Source organism: Heterocephalus glaber, unplaced genomic scaffold, assembly GCF_053883595.1.
Source record: "Heterocephalus glaber isolate CG9 unplaced genomic scaffold, H.glaber_assembly_v1.0 deba00001861, whole genome shotgun sequence".
NCBI lineage: Eukaryota > Metazoa > Chordata > Mammalia > Rodentia > Bathyergidae > Heterocephalus > Heterocephalus glaber.
In genome coordinates this window covers 481,622-497,006 of record NW_028258501.1, presented here as the reverse complement: position 1 = coordinate 497,006, position 15,385 = coordinate 481,622, and the positions used below count along the sequence as shown (strand labels likewise).

At 61.8% G+C, this 15,385-nt stretch overlaps 3 protein-coding genes across 12 annotated transcripts; 1 reads left to right on the top strand and 2 right to left on the bottom strand.

Annotated features, from left to right (window-relative positions):
• Positions 1 to 365: 365 nt before the first annotated feature.
• On the bottom strand, positions 366 to 4,292 carry Ssr4 (signal sequence receptor subunit 4). 5 transcript variants are annotated; one of them, XM_087204107.1, is made up of 6 exons: positions 4,180 to 4,292; positions 2,298 to 2,416; positions 1,082 to 1,159; positions 875 to 964; positions 725 to 790; positions 366 to 523 (listed from the first exon to the last, which is right to left on the bottom strand). In XM_087204107.1, the coding sequence occupies exons 1-6, from the start codon at positions 4,199 to 4,201 to the stop codon at positions 419 to 421; spliced, it is 480 nt and encodes a 159-aa protein (XP_087060233.1). In that variant the 5' UTR covers positions 4,202 to 4,292; the 3' UTR covers positions 366 to 418. The 5 variants fall into 5 exon arrangements, with proteins under 5 accessions (XP_087060233.1, XP_021107962.1, XP_012924796.1 ...); XM_021252303.2 differs by lacking the exon at positions 4,180 to 4,292 and adding an exon at positions 3,760 to 3,947 and having other exon boundaries at positions 2,298 to 2,413; XM_013069342.3 differs by lacking the exon at positions 4,180 to 4,292 and adding an exon at positions 3,760 to 3,944 and having other exon boundaries at positions 1,082 to 1,156; positions 2,298 to 2,413.
• Positions 4,020 to 10,524, top strand: Idh3g (isocitrate dehydrogenase (NAD(+)) 3 non-catalytic subunit gamma). 3 transcript variants are annotated; one of them, XM_004874952.4, is made up of 12 exons: positions 4,020 to 4,280; positions 6,714 to 6,755; positions 7,227 to 7,324; positions 7,623 to 7,735; positions 8,599 to 8,659; positions 8,781 to 8,913; positions 9,092 to 9,225; positions 9,502 to 9,604; positions 9,692 to 9,838; positions 10,011 to 10,105; positions 10,185 to 10,245; positions 10,339 to 10,524. In XM_004874952.4, the coding sequence occupies exons 1-12, from the start codon at positions 4,020 to 4,022 to the stop codon at positions 10,438 to 10,440; spliced, it is 1,350 nt and encodes a 449-aa protein (XP_004875009.4). In that variant the 3' UTR covers positions 10,441 to 10,524. The 3 variants fall into 3 exon arrangements, with proteins under 3 accessions (XP_004875009.4, XP_087060206.1, XP_087060207.1); XM_087204080.1 differs by lacking the exon at positions 4,020 to 4,280 and adding an exon at positions 6,852 to 6,980; XM_087204081.1 differs by lacking the exons at positions 4,020 to 4,280; positions 6,714 to 6,755 and adding an exon at positions 6,844 to 6,980.
• Positions 10,525 to 10,532: 8 nt separating this feature from the next.
• On the bottom strand, positions 10,533 to 14,300 carry Srpk3 (SRSF protein kinase 3). Of its 4 annotated transcripts, XM_004874953.4 has the most exons (15): positions 14,153 to 14,299; positions 13,947 to 14,077; positions 13,712 to 13,820; positions 13,509 to 13,596; positions 13,198 to 13,285; positions 12,754 to 12,860; positions 12,523 to 12,685; positions 12,403 to 12,428; positions 12,014 to 12,143; positions 11,690 to 11,929; positions 11,505 to 11,605; positions 11,264 to 11,371; positions 11,120 to 11,189; positions 10,943 to 11,035; positions 10,533 to 10,869 (listed from the first exon to the last, which is right to left on the bottom strand). In XM_004874953.4, the coding sequence occupies exons 1-15, from the start codon at positions 14,212 to 14,214 to the stop codon at positions 10,685 to 10,687; spliced, it is 1,701 nt and encodes a 566-aa protein (XP_004875010.1). In that variant the 5' UTR covers positions 14,215 to 14,299; the 3' UTR covers positions 10,533 to 10,684. The 4 variants fall into 4 exon arrangements, with proteins under 4 accessions (XP_004875010.1, XP_021107959.1, XP_087060197.1 ...); XM_021252300.2 differs by having other exon boundaries at positions 11,690 to 12,143; positions 14,153 to 14,300; XM_087204071.1 differs by lacking the exon at positions 10,943 to 11,035 and having other exon boundaries at positions 14,153 to 14,300.
• Positions 14,301 to 15,385: the final 1,085 nt, after the last annotated feature.

The following is a 15,385-nucleotide window of genomic DNA, read 5'->3' as shown; positions in this document are numbered from 1 at the left end:
AGGGTTTGCCTGGGACTTGCACCCGGCCCCAGTGGACACTAGGGTCCTCACTACCTCACCAGTTGCCTGTGGCATGGAGTGGCTGGTGTCTGGCATGTGCCAAGTGTCCCGTGCAGAGTGGGCAACGAATGCCCTCACTCCAAACCCAGGTGCCACCAGCAGCACTACGGGCCCGAACACGATGCCATGTGGGGCCCACTGAGGGCAGGAGGACGTGTGCTGGGACAGAGGGGATAGCAGCCGGGGGAAGACACGGAGGAGGTAGGGACAGGGCACAGGGCAGAGGCGGGGCCCACAGTGTCCCTCTACCCAGGCTTCCCCGGGCCGCGCTGCTCCCCAGTGTTTCTGAGTGAGGAGGGCACTCGTGACAGCTACACACTGTTTATTGAGAAAAGAAGCCAAGGAGGCCCTGCCTCCCTCAGGCCTGGATGTGGCTCTTGGCACTGAAGGCCAGGTAGTAGGTGACGAGGCCGATCACGGCGGCCAATACCTCGGTGGAGACCCAGGGCCCGTTCCAGGTGCCCTGCAAGGAAAAGGACCGAAAGCTGCCTCAGGGGCATGGAGACACGCTGGCCACGCTGGGTGAGATGGCACAGGCCTGTACTCCCGGCACCCTGGGAGGCTGAAGCAGAAGAGTCACAAGTTCGAGACGAGGCAAACACGGAAGCAGAGGCTGCAGGGAGTAAGCCTTCCTCCCAGGCCGATCCCCAGCCAGGCCACTCACCCGGTGGTCCACGCTGACTGTGAAGAGCGGCGAGATGATGGAGATGTCCTCGTTGTTTCTCTGAGCCTGCACAGGAGAGACCAGGTCAGGGGTGCTGGGCTGCAGAAGCAGCACACACCCTCCCTCCCTCCCTCGCGGGGGCTCACTTGCCTTTCTCAGGAGGCTGTAGGACTCCTCATCAAAGAACCTGACTTCGTAAGTGCCCGCATGAGCGCTCTTATGGTCCAGGCTCCAGGACACCTGGTGGGTGGGTGTGGCACGAGGTAGCGCAGTGGACCGTGATGCAGCCTCAGCCCTGCTTCGGGTCCCACTCGCGCACAGGCAGCTCCTCCCAACCCTGGACCCGGCCCCCCTTACCTGGTAGCGGCCCACATCCTGGCCGCGGGTGACAGGGAACTGCTTCCCACTGACATCAGCATAAAGGGCCATGTTCTGCTGAGAGGACAAAGGGCAAGTTACCGTCACCGCTGTGCAGCTGTGGGGAGAGGCTCCTCTATGCTGCCCATGGCAGGCCAGGCTAGCTTGTTAACTGCACAGGGGAGGTGGGACGGAAGCCCTATCATGCCAGAGCAGCCACACAAACTGCCCAAGGAGCATGGGGGCTCAACAGAGGCCCAGCTTCCTTCTTTGGACTTCAGGGAATGCAGGCCTGAGATCAAGGCCAGATTCTCAATCTTTTTCTTTTCTTTTTTTTTGAGACAGTCTCACTATGTAGCCCAGACTGGCCTCAAACTCACGGCGATCCTCCTGCTTCAGCCTCCTAAGGGCTGGGATTATAGATATGTGCCACCATGTCTGGCTCCAGGATCCTCAATTTTGATTTTATCTTTGCGACAGAGTCTGGCTACATAGCCAGGCTGGCCTCACACTCTGGACCCACCCACCTCAACCTCCCAAGTGCTGAAGTGACAGGCCTGTCACCATGCCTGGCCAGGCTTCTCAATCTGCAACTTACATACACACCAACAAATACTCCTGCAAACAACAACCAGAAAAGGGATGGAGGGACTCGAGGGGCTGAGCGTGGCCCTTTCAGTTCTAGACATTCATTCAGCAAACAGGGTGGAGGTGGGGGGGGGTGCATCCAGTATGACTGCAAACAGGCACAGCATGCCAAGCAGGTCAGGAAAATGCTTGTGAAGCTGGGCGTGGTGGCGCACATCTGTCATCCCAGCACTCGGGAGGCTGAGGCAGGAGGATCATCATGAGTTCGAGGCCAGCCTGAGCTACATAGTGAGTTCAAGGCCAGTCTAGAATACATAGCTAGTCTCTGTCTCAAAAAACCAAAAACCAGGGCCGGGGATGTAGCTCATTGGCTCCGCCACCTGCCTCACAAGCACAAAATCCTGAGTTTGATCCCCAGTACCACCCCCCCCAAACAAAACAAAACAAAACAAAAAACAAAAACAAAAAAAGAGAAAATGCTGGTAAAGCACTTGCTAGGCAGGACCTGCTCTCTCCCACAGCCCTGAATTGGAACCCCTTCCCCATCGTCCCAGTCCTCTGGGTGCTGTCCACTGCCAGCGGTCAGCAATGTGCCTACCGCCTCCCAGATACACCTCCCCAGGCCCACCTGGACCCTGTTCTTGCACATCAGCGAGATCTCCACGATGAAGACGGTCTCAGTGGAAATGACGGCATCTGAAGTGGTGTAGTAGGAAGGGGTGATCTGGGGCTCCACGCAGGCCTCTGCTAGGGGAGGAGGTGGCACTTGGGTGTGCTGAGCCCAGACCTGGTCAGCTGAGGACGCAGGGGTCTGAGGCCCAATCCCACGGTGCAGAGGACAGTGGAAGGGGGTTGATGGGCACAAATGGGCGAGGGAGGGACAAGGAAGTTGTGCAGAGACAAAGCTTGACAAGGGCGAGGGACGAGGAAGTGTGTGTTTTGGGGCATGCACAATGGATCAGTGCCTGGCTTTGTGAGAGGGGGCCATGCCACCTCCATCCAGAGGCAGGCAATGTCGAGGACATCTTCGGCAGAGACACCAAGGTGGGTGCTGGCAGTGCCCAGGGGCTCTCAAGATGGGGAGAAGGCTCTGTCCTCAGCCAGCTGACAGGAGACCAGGCCTGGTCTCAGGGCTTCCCACGGACGCACAACTGTGCCTGAACAGGAGGCATCCCTGAGCTTGAGAACCCAGCCTCAGCCAGCTCCGCCTCCACAGAGGGCACGAAGCCAATGTGCCCCGTGCGAAAGTTCTCAGTGAACGCCTGCCTTGGGAGAGGGATGGCTTTGGGACAGGCCTGGGAAAGGTGGCAGGGCGTGGCTCTCATGGGCCTTTGTCCTGTGGACAGATTTGACAGCCAAGCTTGTCCTTTCAGGACACCTCTGGCTGCAGCCTGGGGAATTCTCGAAGGGCAGGTGGGAAGGGCCGGGCAGGAAGGCCCAAGTGCCCAGGAAAGTGTGGCTGAAGTCAGCTCCCGCCCAGCCCAGGCCCCCAGCCTTGATGCAGCTGGTGACAACCCCCTCGACAACCTCGGGACCCCAGGCCGACCTGGATGCCACCACCAGGTGTTAGGCATCCCTAGTAAATTCGAAACAGGGATCCAGTGGCTCAGCTCTGCTGAGAGCTCTGGACAGATGCGTCAGGGCCTCAGGGAAAATTAAGTCTAGCCCGGCACTCAAGGCTCCTGCTCCTGTGCTCTGGCCTTCTGCCTGGACACTCCCTGCTCGGTCTGTCACTTAGCTCTCACTTTTCCGGAAAGCCCTGGTCTGCACCGCACCACTCAGCGGGCTTCCGTCTGCCAGCCTTGTTTCTAACCGCCACTGCTCGGCAACAGTGCCTCCCAGACAGGGAGCGGGCCGGGCCGCGTGTCACCTTCCCTGCTGGAGGTGGTGGCAGCGAGCACGGTGCAGACGAGGGGAAGGCATAGGTGTTGCTTCCAGCAGCCTGCCTGCCGAGTCGCCGTGTGTGCTGCTTTGGTAGCCGCCTCTCCGAGGAAGGCCCGGACCCCCGCTTCGCAGGCCCCATCTCCTCCCCTAGTACCACTGCCGTGGGGCAGAGGCTCGCCTGCATCAAGCTCCCAACCGGCCGCTACCTGAGCAGCAAGACAGGGCGCACAGCAGGAGCAGCGCCAGGGCGCCGGGAGATGCCGTCGTCGCCATCGCCTCTTCCCTGGCCAAAGGAAAAGAGGGCGCGTTTCCCGGACACGCGCCGCAGGCGAGGAAGGGCGACGCGTAAGTCCCGCCGCGGCCAATCGCACGCCGGCGGGCCGGGTCGGGACTCGTGACGTCACCGGCGGCACTGACGTGTCCCCCTCCTGGAGCCGGACACCCAGCCGGCCGCGCCCCCGCCAAGATGGCGAGCGCGGGGGCCGTAGGGCTCCGGCACCGGAAGGGGGAGTCGGCACCGGAAGGGGGTGTTGGCACCGGCCGGCCGCGCGCGTGCGCAATGCAGGCCCTGCAGCGGCCCCCGGAATTTCTCGCGCAGTCGACTGTCGCGAGAACAGTGTCTACACCTTCGGCGGGTCTTTCCGTCATGGCGCTGAAGGTCACGACGGCTGCCGCCACCGCTGCGAAGACCGTGCTCAGGCCAGCCCTCCTCTGCCGTCCTTGGGAGGTGAGTGGCGGATGGGACACAGAGTAGCCGCAGAGCTCGCTGGGGGGCTTCGCACCCCATTGGGGCCGGGACGGTGCAGCGGCTCTGAGCGGCCTGGTGTTCGATTGGCTGCAGGACGCCAGGGGGGCGGGCAGAGGCCCGCGCGCCGGAGCTCATTGGCCGCCTCTGCCGTCAGTGAGCGGATTGGCCGAAGTTGGCCCAGAGCTGGCTGCTCCAGGGGTCTAGGTCTGGTGGCGGGAGCTCCGGACTGGCTGGGAGGGTAGGCCGCGGCGGCTGAGTGTCACCGTCTTCGGGTCCATGGGGAGCCCTCTCGAGGCCGTCGCGCTTGCCAGTCCGCCTTGAGTACCCCGTTCCGAGACTGCGTTCCACTTCGGGTTTCTCTGTGGTGGTGGACCGCTTTGTCACCAGTCCCTTTGGAGGTGGAGAATCGGGCTTGGAAAATCACCCCGATCGCGACCGTATTCTTAGATCCCCAGATCCCCCCTCCTCAAGCACCTAAGATGGGAAGGAACTGTTGGGACCTGGAGGCTGCGGAGACTTTGCTTCCTCCCTTCTCAGTTTAGAGTCCTGATTTTCCGGGTCTGAGTCTTCCTTCCTCGTGTCTAGGACGAAGATAGCGGTCCTGTTAGCGCTGCTTAGCAGCAGCAAGCCGGCACTTTGCCTGGGGATGAGACAGGACCTACACCGTTGCTCCCCCACCACCCCACTAGCGCCATAGCCTCAGGCCAATCCCCTGTCTCTTTGGGTTCCCGTTCCCCTTATCCAGCCAAAGGGACGGGGACTTCTGTCCTCAAAGGACCCTGCCAATTCTGACCTTCCAAAACCCCATGATTTTGTTGATGCTCCCTGGGGACGTTTTTACTCCCATGTGTAACCCCTGTGTCCTCTGGGAAACACTGTTTATGTTTTCTGCAGTTTCCTTTAAAATGCTGGCTTCAAACTGGGTGTGGTGGTGCACGCCTGTAATCCCAGCACTTAGGAGGCTGAGGAGGCAGGAGGATCTCCATGAATTTGAGGCCAGCCTGGGCTAGTGTGTTCAAAGCCAGTTTGGACTACATAGTGAGATCCTGTCTCCAAAAAACAAAGAAACAAAAATGTTGGTTTCTCCCCCATTGTTGATGAGAGGGTGTTTCACATACTGTAGAGAATCTCCAGATGCCCTGGAGGCTTCTGCAGCTAGGCATCTGCCTGCTCTCGAAGACATCTGTCAACCCGCACACACACCACACTTGTGTGTGCACGTGCTTGTGTGCCTGCTTCTTGGGGTGGGTGTTGGGGCAGAAAAGGTTGGTGGCCAGGTAGGGCCTTCTCCTGAGCCTGGGTGTCCTGGGTATGGAAACCCTTCTAAAGGAACATCAGATTTTGGATGTCGCTCACTGGGACCTCCTGGGAGGCACATGATGCAGCAGAAGCCTTAGAGTGAAGACTTAGTAGGATATGGCAAGAGCAGCCCTCCAGCAGGGGCCTGTGCCACCCTGTACCCATGGCTTTCTGGGAAACTGCCAAAGAATGACAGACCTGTGTCTGTGTGTAAAGCCTGTACACCAGGCAGCTTTGCTTGGTGGCTTCCCAGGGCGACAGAGCCTTTGTAACCTATACAGAGCAAGGTCAGGGAAGTCTCTGTCTGGAGAGCTCTTGGCACTTTGGCCAGAGCCCGGCAGGACATGTGGCCCAGAAAGCAGCTGCTGGAGAAGTTTGTCCATGGTAGTGATAGTGCCAGCTGTGGCTAGGGGTGCTCAGAGCCGAGCCCAGCCAGGGGTAGGCCCTCAGGAGCCAGCTCAGTGCCACAGCTGAAGCCCAGTGGGCATGAACTGCGGGCTCAGCCCTGTGTCCCCTGAGGACACCAGGAGCTGGGAGGGTGAAGGAACCCTGTTGGGGCCTGTGAGTTGCTCCCAGGCCTTCTCTTGTCACATGCAGTAGGTGCCTCTCTTGCACGGTTTTCAGATAAGGGCATGAAGCCATCCTGAGAGTAGCAGAAGGTGGCGTTGGACTGAGAGCTCCCAAGTCTCCGTCTTTTATTCCTTTTCTGATGTATTTGTATACTTGGAAAACGTCCCTTGCATCCCAGCTTGGGGCCAGACACTGTGCTAGGTCTTGGAGTGATGGGGCTGGGAGGAAAACAAGGCAGTGCTGGCCGAGGATGGTGTTCCGAGCTGAGGAAAGGCAGTGCTAGCGCCTGGCTCAGCCCCTGGAAGAAGGGCTGTCCAGGCTGCCTTCTGCAGGCCTAGGGACGCACGAACCCAGCCTGGTGTCCCAGTGAGGTGCCCTTGGGGCTCGGGCCCTGCGGCCACCCCTCCTGTCCCCAGCACTCGGGCAGACTCCACCCGAGTCTGCCAGCCTCAGTCTCTCCTCCCTTCCCAGAGCTAGGCCAGCCCTTGCCAACTTGACTTGCAGGCCAGATGACCAGCATGGCATTTGGGTTTTCTCTGCCAGGTACTGAGTGCCCGCGAGGCCCCCCGGAGGCACATCTCCTCGGTGAGTACCTGCCTGGGGCCTGCAGGGCTGTGGGGGTGTGAGTGGGGGTCCGGGACTGTGCGTGCGCGTGCTCATGCTTCACTCTTGGCCTCTGAGGTGACTCCCGCCTCGCCCTTCCCTGAGTTGTACTAGAGGGCATCTGCGTCTCCTGGGAGCAGTCTTGCTCCTCCGACCTTGCCTGACCTGTGTTCTTCCTTTCTGTCCTCCCTCTAGCAGCAAACAATTGTGAGTATTCTCCTCTCCTCTGGGTGGGCTGTAGGGGCTTTGCAGTTGCTTTGGGGTTGACCCAAGTCTACGTTGGCTCTGGGACTGTTGCTGAGCAGGGAGCCTGACCTGGAGTGGGCGCCTCCAGATGGGCTGGCTGTGGGGTCAGTGGTGGTGGGAAGGGGGTGCTGGCTCGAGGCCCTAGGTGCTGAGCAGGGAGCTTGGGGGGCGCCCAGAGCCCCGCCCCCACCCTCTCCCTCCTTGCAGCCTCCATCGGCTAAGTATGGTGGGCGGCACACAGTGACCATGATCCCTGGGGATGGCATCGGGCCGGAGCTCATGCTGCATGTGAAGTCTGTGTTCAGGTATGCAGATGTGTCCCCCAGGGGGTGGGTTTTGCCCTGGCACAGCCAACGGGCCCTGGTAACTTTGGCAAGAGGGGCTTTGCCTGAGAACCCGGTGTGGCAGCTGCAGGAAGGCCTGGAAAGCCGGGTTCAGACATGTCCTCCTCTGTGGGCATGGTGGTCCCAGTCCCTCCCAGCCATAGCTGGGCTGGGGTGAGCAGCCACAGGGCGAGGCCTCTGTCAGTGGCAGCCAGGGCAGGCTTCCTGGAAGAGGAGGCTGCGGCCCTGGGCCAGCCTCCCTGACCCCGCTCTGCCCCAGGCATGCATGTGTGCCAGTGGACTTTGAAGAGGTGCACGTGAGCTCCAACGCTGACGAGGAGGACATCTGCAATGCCATCATGGCCATCCGTCGGAACCGTGTGGCCCTGAAGGGTGAGGCTCTCTGGCTCTGGGGCTCCGGAACTCTGGTGCTGGGCTGCTGGCCCGAGGGGACTCCTTGCGTGGAGTCTGGGTAGATATCTCTGCGTGTCTGTGGAAGCACGATGGCAGTGGCGGTGGGCAGCTGTGGGAGCTCCTTCCCACCTCTTCCTTCCCCCTGCGACACTCCCTCTGCTGGGGTCTTCTGCAGAGCAGTCCTTAAGGTGCAGTTCCGTGGGGCCCCTGCCGAGTTTGCCCTTCCTGACCTCCACCGTTCTGCAAGTTCAGCCCATGAGGCCTGTGCGGGGGCCATGAGCAGGAGAGCTCAGTGCTGGCGATGGATGGGGGGGGGGCGTGCTGATGGGTGGGTGGGCCTGGTGGGCTTCCAGAAAGGCCTTTCTGCTTGGCACCCTCTGACCTCCTTCCCCTGGCAGTGCCAGACCCCCAGTCCCCTAGGCCCCTGCTCTGCGGTCCAAGCTGTGTCCTCTCCGCTTGTGTAGGCCCATGGGCACGTCAGTTTGGGACCTTGGCCATAACCCAGCCCAAGGTCACCTTGTGGGTTCCAGCCTGGCCAGCCAGCCTATTGGCAGCAGGAGTGCTCACTTTCTCTTGGGCCAGTCTGGCCGGGGAATGGCAGGGCTTCGTGCCAGCTGCCAGCGTTTTTATTCTTCGTTTGCCCATTTGTTTGGTAAACAGTTAGCAGGTGCCTGCTGTGGGCCAGGTGCTCCCCACACAGTCTGACCTCGTGTCCCATCCTGGCATCTCCTCCACTGGCAGCAGCCTTTGGCGCACACGTCCTGCACCAGGCAAGGAGACAGGGCGGCACGGTGGAGCTTGGGGACCCTCTCCAGCCCACCTGTTTTGTTTTGGTTCTACAGGCAACATTGAAACAAACCATAACCTACCACCGTCCCACAAATCCCGGAACAACATCCTCCGGTGAGAGCCTCACGCATGAGGAGGTGGCCCGGCGAGGGCCAGGGTGGGCTGTGCCAGTGGTCGTGGCCCTGACCAGCTGCCAGTCAGGTCCAGCCTGCATCTTCCTCTGTCCCCCTCTCAGCACCAGCCTGGACCTCTACGCCAATGTCATCCACTGCAAGAGCCTGCCGGGAGTGGTGACCCGGCACAAGGACATAGACATCCTCATCGTGCGCGAAAACACGGAGGGCGAGTACAGCAGCCTGGAGCATGAGGTGGGCAAAACTCGGGTCTTGGGGAGCAGGAGGTGAGCCCGGCCAGGGTTAGCGTCGGGCACAGACCTTGAGGAGCCAGGAAGAGGGTGGCGCTTCAAGGGGGCCGTGCCCAAGGGAGGAGCCAGGAGTCCTCGGGGCTGGGGATGCACCTCATGGCGCCCCCTCTGCTCCCTGGCAGAGTGTGGCAGGAGTGGTGGAGAGCCTGAAGATCATCACCAAGGCCAAGTCCCTGCGCATTGCTGAATACGCCTTCAAGCTGGCCCAGGAGAGCGGGCGCAAGAAGGTGACAGCTGTGCACAAGGCCAACATCATGTAGGTGCCCTGTGCCCCACCACTCTGCCTGTGCCCCAAAGCGGCTGGAGTGGCTTGCTTGGTCTGCTCTCGGACTCGGGGGTGGGGCCACTGGCCACCCATTGAGGGGCACACGCAGTGGTCTGTGGCTACAGCACGCCCACCCTTTGGAGAGGAGGGTGGGGCGTGCTGGTTTGCAGATGGGGTGGGTTAGAAATTGGTCGTCGGGCTTCTGCCGACCTCGCGCGCTGACAAGCCAAGCCAATGTCCTGTCTCCTCTCCCTGGCCTCCTCCTAGGAAGCTGGGCGACGGTCTCTTCCTACAGTGCTGCCGGGAGGTGGCGGCCCGCTACCCCCAAATCACCTTTGAGAACATGATCGTGGACAACACCACCATGCAGGTAGTCACCCGCCGGCTCCGAGGCCTCCTACCCTGGGTGCCTGGGCTTCTCACACTCAGCTGCCTTCTCCTTCGCCTCCACCTGCAGCTCGTATCCCGGCCCCAGCAGTTTGATGTCATGGTGATGCCCAACCTCTATGGCAACATTGTCAACAACGTCTGTGCAGGGCTGGTTGGGGGCCCGGGCCTCGTGGCTGGGGCCAACTACGGCCACGTGTATGCCGTGTTTGAGACGGTGAGTGCGGATGTGGCTGGCATCCTGAACTTGTGCAGCCTGCAGGGCTGTGACTCGCGTCCCATGAGCCGTCAGGCTTCCCCTTGCTGGCCCTGCGTGCCCCTGCTCTACCTCAGAGTTCTGCCTCTGCTGGACATGTCCCACCCACCCTCCTGTGTCCTGTTTTTCCCAGGCCACGAGGAACACAGGCAAGAGCATTGCCAACAAGAACATCGCCAACCCCACGGCCACACTGCTCGCCAGCTGCATGATGCTGGACCACCTCAAGTAAGTGGTACCCAGTGCCCAGCACCAGGCCCCCACCAGCCCCTTGGCCCAAGCACCAAACGCCACTCCCTTCCTCTAGGTTGCACTCCTATGCCACCTCCATCCGCAAAGCTGTCCTGGCATCCATGGACAACGAAAACGTGAGGCTCCTCCTGTCCCTCCCCACTGCCCCCTAGCCTGTGTTGGGCGGGTGTTGGCAGGCCCAACGTGCCCACACTTCCGATCTCCTGCAGATGCACACCCCAGACATCGGGGGCCAGGGCACTACGTCCCAGGCCATCCAGGATATCATCCACCACATCCGCATCATCAACGGCCGAGCCGTGGGGGCCTAGGCCCTCCTGGGATGGCCTCGGCTGTTCCTGCGCCCCAGCACCACAGCCAGAATAAAGTGGCGTCAGCCCAGCCCTGCTGCTGGATCCCGGTGTTCAGTGCACACTTTATTAAGAAACACGCATGCTTTCCTGAACAGAGGCCTGCCGGGTGCATTGCAGTGGCCGGGCTTTCCTGCCACAGCTGTGGCCAAGGACGCTGGCCCCCAGTTGGGAGGGCAGTGTGCCCACAGGTGGGGCAGTGGGACTAGGAGTTGAGCCACGGGTGCTGCAGGCAGTTGGCGGCACTGGCGCGCTTCTCGGGGATGTACTCCATCATGGGCAGCAGGAAGGCACTGAACTGTGTGGCCTGCTCCAGCGGCCACTCGTACTTCTCCATGAGCACTTCGTACAGGCCCCAGTGCTTGAGGTTGTGGATGTGCCGCAGCTCTCCTGCGGGCGGGCAGTGTTAGGCCATGTCCCGAGGCCCTGGCCACCGGCCCTGCCCCCCCCCCCACACCCCCACCTCTCCGGTTGAAGAACTCCCGGGAGTAGCGTCCAGAGAGAGCGAAGGCTGGGGGGATGTTGCCCAGCAGCTCCACGATGTGTGCAATATGGTCTGTGGTAGCAGAGGGAAGTGGGCATGTGGGTGGGTGAGCATCGGGTAGGCACCCCGGGTGCCAGCCCCGGCCCAGCTCCCTACCCTCGTCACGACTGTAGTCTTCTCCAGAGTGGGGCTCGAACAGGTAGTCACCAGTGGCCAGCTCGAAGGCCTGTGAGGAGCGGAGAGGTGAGGCTGCAGCCCGTGAGAGGTGGCCCAGCCTCAGGGCCTCCCGTGCCCACGCACCATGCAGGCCGTGCTCCAGATGTCTGCTGGTGGGCCGTACTCTGCGCCGATCAGCACCTCCACAGCCCGGTACTGCCGTGTCTGGATGTCCTCCGTGAAGTGCTTGTGCTGGAGGCGAGGGGAGCCCTGGGGACAGGAGCCGGCCCCGGCTGGCCGCTTCCAGCCCCCACCCCTGCCCTGCCTCCCCAGCTGGCTACGCCAATGGGCCCGTGCCCCACAAGGCTCCCCAAGGGGCTCATACCACCCAGCACGCGTTGCCCAGGTCTGCAATCTTGACCTTGATCTTGTCTGCATTTTGGGGCTCCAGGGGGTTCACTAGGAGGTTTGAGGCACCAAAGGGTGCTGTGGGAGGAAGGAGCAGAGGGGTTGGGCAGCCTGGTGCCTCTGCGCTGCTGCCTGCTGCCTGTCCCCGCCCATGACACTTACTGCTGGGTGACAAGAGGCCCCCGGTCTCACGCTGGTTGGATGAGCCCGAAAGGATGGAGCAGGAAGCCGCAGAGAACAGGGAGCCTGAGAAGCCCGATGTCTGCGAGCTGGGGCTGAGGCTGCGGCCGCCCCCAGGAGCGGGGGAGGACAAGGCTGGGGAAGTGCTGGCCCGGGCACCCCCAGGATGGCAGCCTGAGGAGGAGGTGGAGCCGCTGCCTCCCTCGAGTCTCGAGCCAGAGTCTGAGGAGATGGGGGCAGAGGCCCATGTGAGCAGCAGCCTGCACGTGCGCTCGCTGCCAGTGTAGTGCCCCGCTGGCCCCTCACCCTCGGCCTGGCCCGTGGCCTCCATGGCCTCCAGCCGCTGCAGGTCCCGCAGGCGCTCCTCCAGCAGCCGCTTCTGCTGCTTCCGTTTGCGCCTCATCTTCTTCCGCTTGTTCTTTGACAATTTACCAGTCTGCCACCAGAGTCTCGGTCATCCCCGGGGCTGCTGCCATCTGGCGGTCGGAGCTCCCTAACCGCCCTGCGGTCCACCCCATAGCCTGTCTCTGCCTGCCTGGGGTGCTTCCTGTTCCCTCCCAGCCCCAGCTGAGGCAGCTGGAAGTAGCCATGGGGACATGTGACCCACCCTGTCTGCCTCCCTCATCGGGGCCACCCCGGCCTTTAGAAGTGTCACTGTGGCTGAGGAAGAGTGCAGGAGGAAAGCTCCAACTTACCGGGACCTCCTGGGGGGCGGTGCTGACTGGGGAGCAGCAGGATAGGGAGAAAGAGGGGGGCAGGTCAGGTGGGGACAGAGGCCCCGCGGCATAGGCTGGCCTTGAACCTGCTCCTGGTACCTGTGGAGCGGGACAGCAGGGCCCCTGACTGCTGCCACTGGGTGGCCTCGGCCGCCAGGCGTCTGATGTAGGTGTCACCCACGCACAGCAGAATGTTCTCGGGCTTGATATCCGTGTGGATGATCTTGCATTTGGTGTGCAGGTAGTCCAGGCCGTGCAGCACCTGAACACAGCCACACCTGAGCTACCGGTGGCCCAGGCCGGTCGAGCAGCCCAGGAGGCGGCGCTCACCTGCCTCACGATGCTTTTCACACAGGGCACAGGCAGGCCTTGGTAGTTGGACTTGATGATCCACTTGAGGAGCTGGTGGCCCAGCACCTCCAGCACCATGCACACGTCTGGGTGTGGAGTGAAGGGCGCACAGCGGGGGCCCACCGCTCTCCCAGGTTATCAGTGTCCCCGTCACCACCAGGTGTGCCAGGTGGCATGGCACACTTTATGGTCATGTGTGACTGACTGGAGAGGCCCTGTCTACTCGAGTGTCTCCTTGGTCTCGGTGACACACACAACCACAGATCACCACAGCCACCCGCTAGCCACTCCCCACATACGGAAGCGGATGCCCAAAGAGGCGGATTCGTTCCTGGACCTTGCAGCTCAAGCAGAGGTGCGAGAGGCTAAGAAGGGGAAGCTTGTCCCTTCCCACTGCACCCCTATCCAGCCTGCCAAGGATACGGACTCCGTTGATCCCTGAGATCCGGAAGTCATCTATGAGCTGAACGATGGTCTCCCTTTTGGGGTCACTGGGGTCGCTGTCCCGAACCTGGAAGCCAGGTGGCTTCAGTACCCCCTAAGCACCAGTGGCTCCACTCGCCCACGCCTCCATTACCCTCCCGTTAGGCAGTGCCAGCTGGAGCCTGCACCTCCAGGAGCCCCACCCGTCCTCAGCTGAGCCCCATGGGCCCTGCACCTACTCTGCCAGGCCCCAGGCAGGCAGCCCCAGGCAGGCAGCCCCAGGAACCCAGAGTGGAGGGGAGGCGCCTCACACATTTCAGGAGCTTGATCTCATCCACAGCTGTCTCCATGTAATGCCCGGCGCTCTTCACCACTTTCAGGGCCACAAAGCGCTTGCGCCTGCAACAGCGAGACCCTTGTCATGTGCCAGCACTAGCTATGCTCTCGGGGCCACGACCAAGCCTGGGGCAGAGTCCCAGCCAGCGCTGGGCCTTGGGGAGTGGGGGCCACTCACTGGATGTCCCAACAGAGCCACACGGTGGAGAAGTGGCCCCAGCCCAGCTTGCGAACCACGTGGTAGCGCCCGTTGAACAGGTCCCCAATCCTCACTGGATAGTAGCCGCCTGCAGGAGGGAGCTGATAGGCCAAGTGCATCTCCCCTGCCCCAGCCAGCCAGCCCCGACAGCCATCTGGCCCGTGTGGGCCCCTGAGCTATGGGCTGTCCTTGTGAGCCCAAGGCCGGGCCTCACCCTTGCAGTAGTCCTTGGGGTCTTCCTGTTCTTCATCGTCAGAGCCCAGCAGCCCTGGCAGCATCTGTGGCACCGGCACAGCTGGTGCCAGCTCGGAGCCTGAGGACTCGGGCCCACAGGAGGCCTGTGAACTGTGGGCAGGGTGGGGTGGGCAGGCAGTGAGTGTGTGGTGTGCCAGAGACCCCGGGTGCCCAGCCGAGCCCTACCTGCTGCTGCTGCTGCCACTTTCGCCACCGCCACCGCCACCACCACCCGTGCTCACGTTCATCCCAGCCTCACAGCCTGCAGCTCCAGCACCCCAGGCAGCCGCTCCTGTGGGGCCGAGTGGTGGCCTGTGTGTTTATAGCCTCGGCTGCTGATCTCACCCGCCTTTATAAATAGCCTCCCAGCTGCTCGGCTGTGGGCAAGGTATGCACTCAGGGAGGGGGCAGTGTGGTGACAGGATGGTGGCCAGAGCCAGGCCCCCAGGCCGAGTGGGACAGAACCAGTGGCCACTCAGGCCCCAGCTTGAGCTCCTGCACCTCAGGACCAACTGAGGGGCACCTAGAGGGCGAAGCAATCCTGACCCCGGTCCAAGTGCCTGGATACTGGGCGGACCGCAGGGACCTCCTGTGACAGGATGTGGTTGACATGGTGACCAGGTTCTCAGGTTGAGTACCTCCCCCGTGCTGCAAGGCACTGGTGGCATTTTGGAACCTTCAGGACATTCTCAGACTTCCCACTTGGCTCCTGTGGGAATCCTCCTGGGGTGACCCTCTCAGTCCCATCGGACCAATCCCTGGCTGCTAGCAGATATTCCCCGAGACAGGCGGGGGCCCATATCTCCCCCAACTGTGGTGCCGTAGGGCCCTTGGCTGGGTGGGGGCCAGGCGAGAGTGGGGAGCAGCTTGTTCCTGCCACGGGAGTGCCAGACCCTTCCAGGACCCCACTGCAGTACCTGGCACAGCCTCCCTCCCAGCCCCCTGCTTGCTCTGGACCACTGCTCCTGCTGTGTCCCCATTTGCACCAACATTTGCCGGGTCCCTGCTGACAGCCAGCTCCACCACGTCTCCCGGGAGCAGTCGGCCCCCAGACACTGCCCGTGAGCGAGGTGGCACAGAGGGAGACTGCAACCTCAGGACTGGAAGCACGCAGGGCAGCACAGGGCACAGCTGGGGCCCAGACTGGAATATAGGCAGTGTGGGGGGACAGAGGCCCTGCTTCACATTTGTGGGTGCCAGTGTGGGGTTCCAACAAGGCCGACAAGTTGTCACTTTCATTGCTTAGAAAGATCATCCAGGCGTGATGGTGCACACCTGCCATCCCAGCACTTGGGAGGCTGAAGCAGGAGGATCACTGTGTGTTTGAGACCAGCCTGGGCTACATACTGAGTTCAAGGCCAGCTTAAACTGCATATTGAGAACCTGTCTCAAAAAACAAACAATAAAAGCCCATTCTGG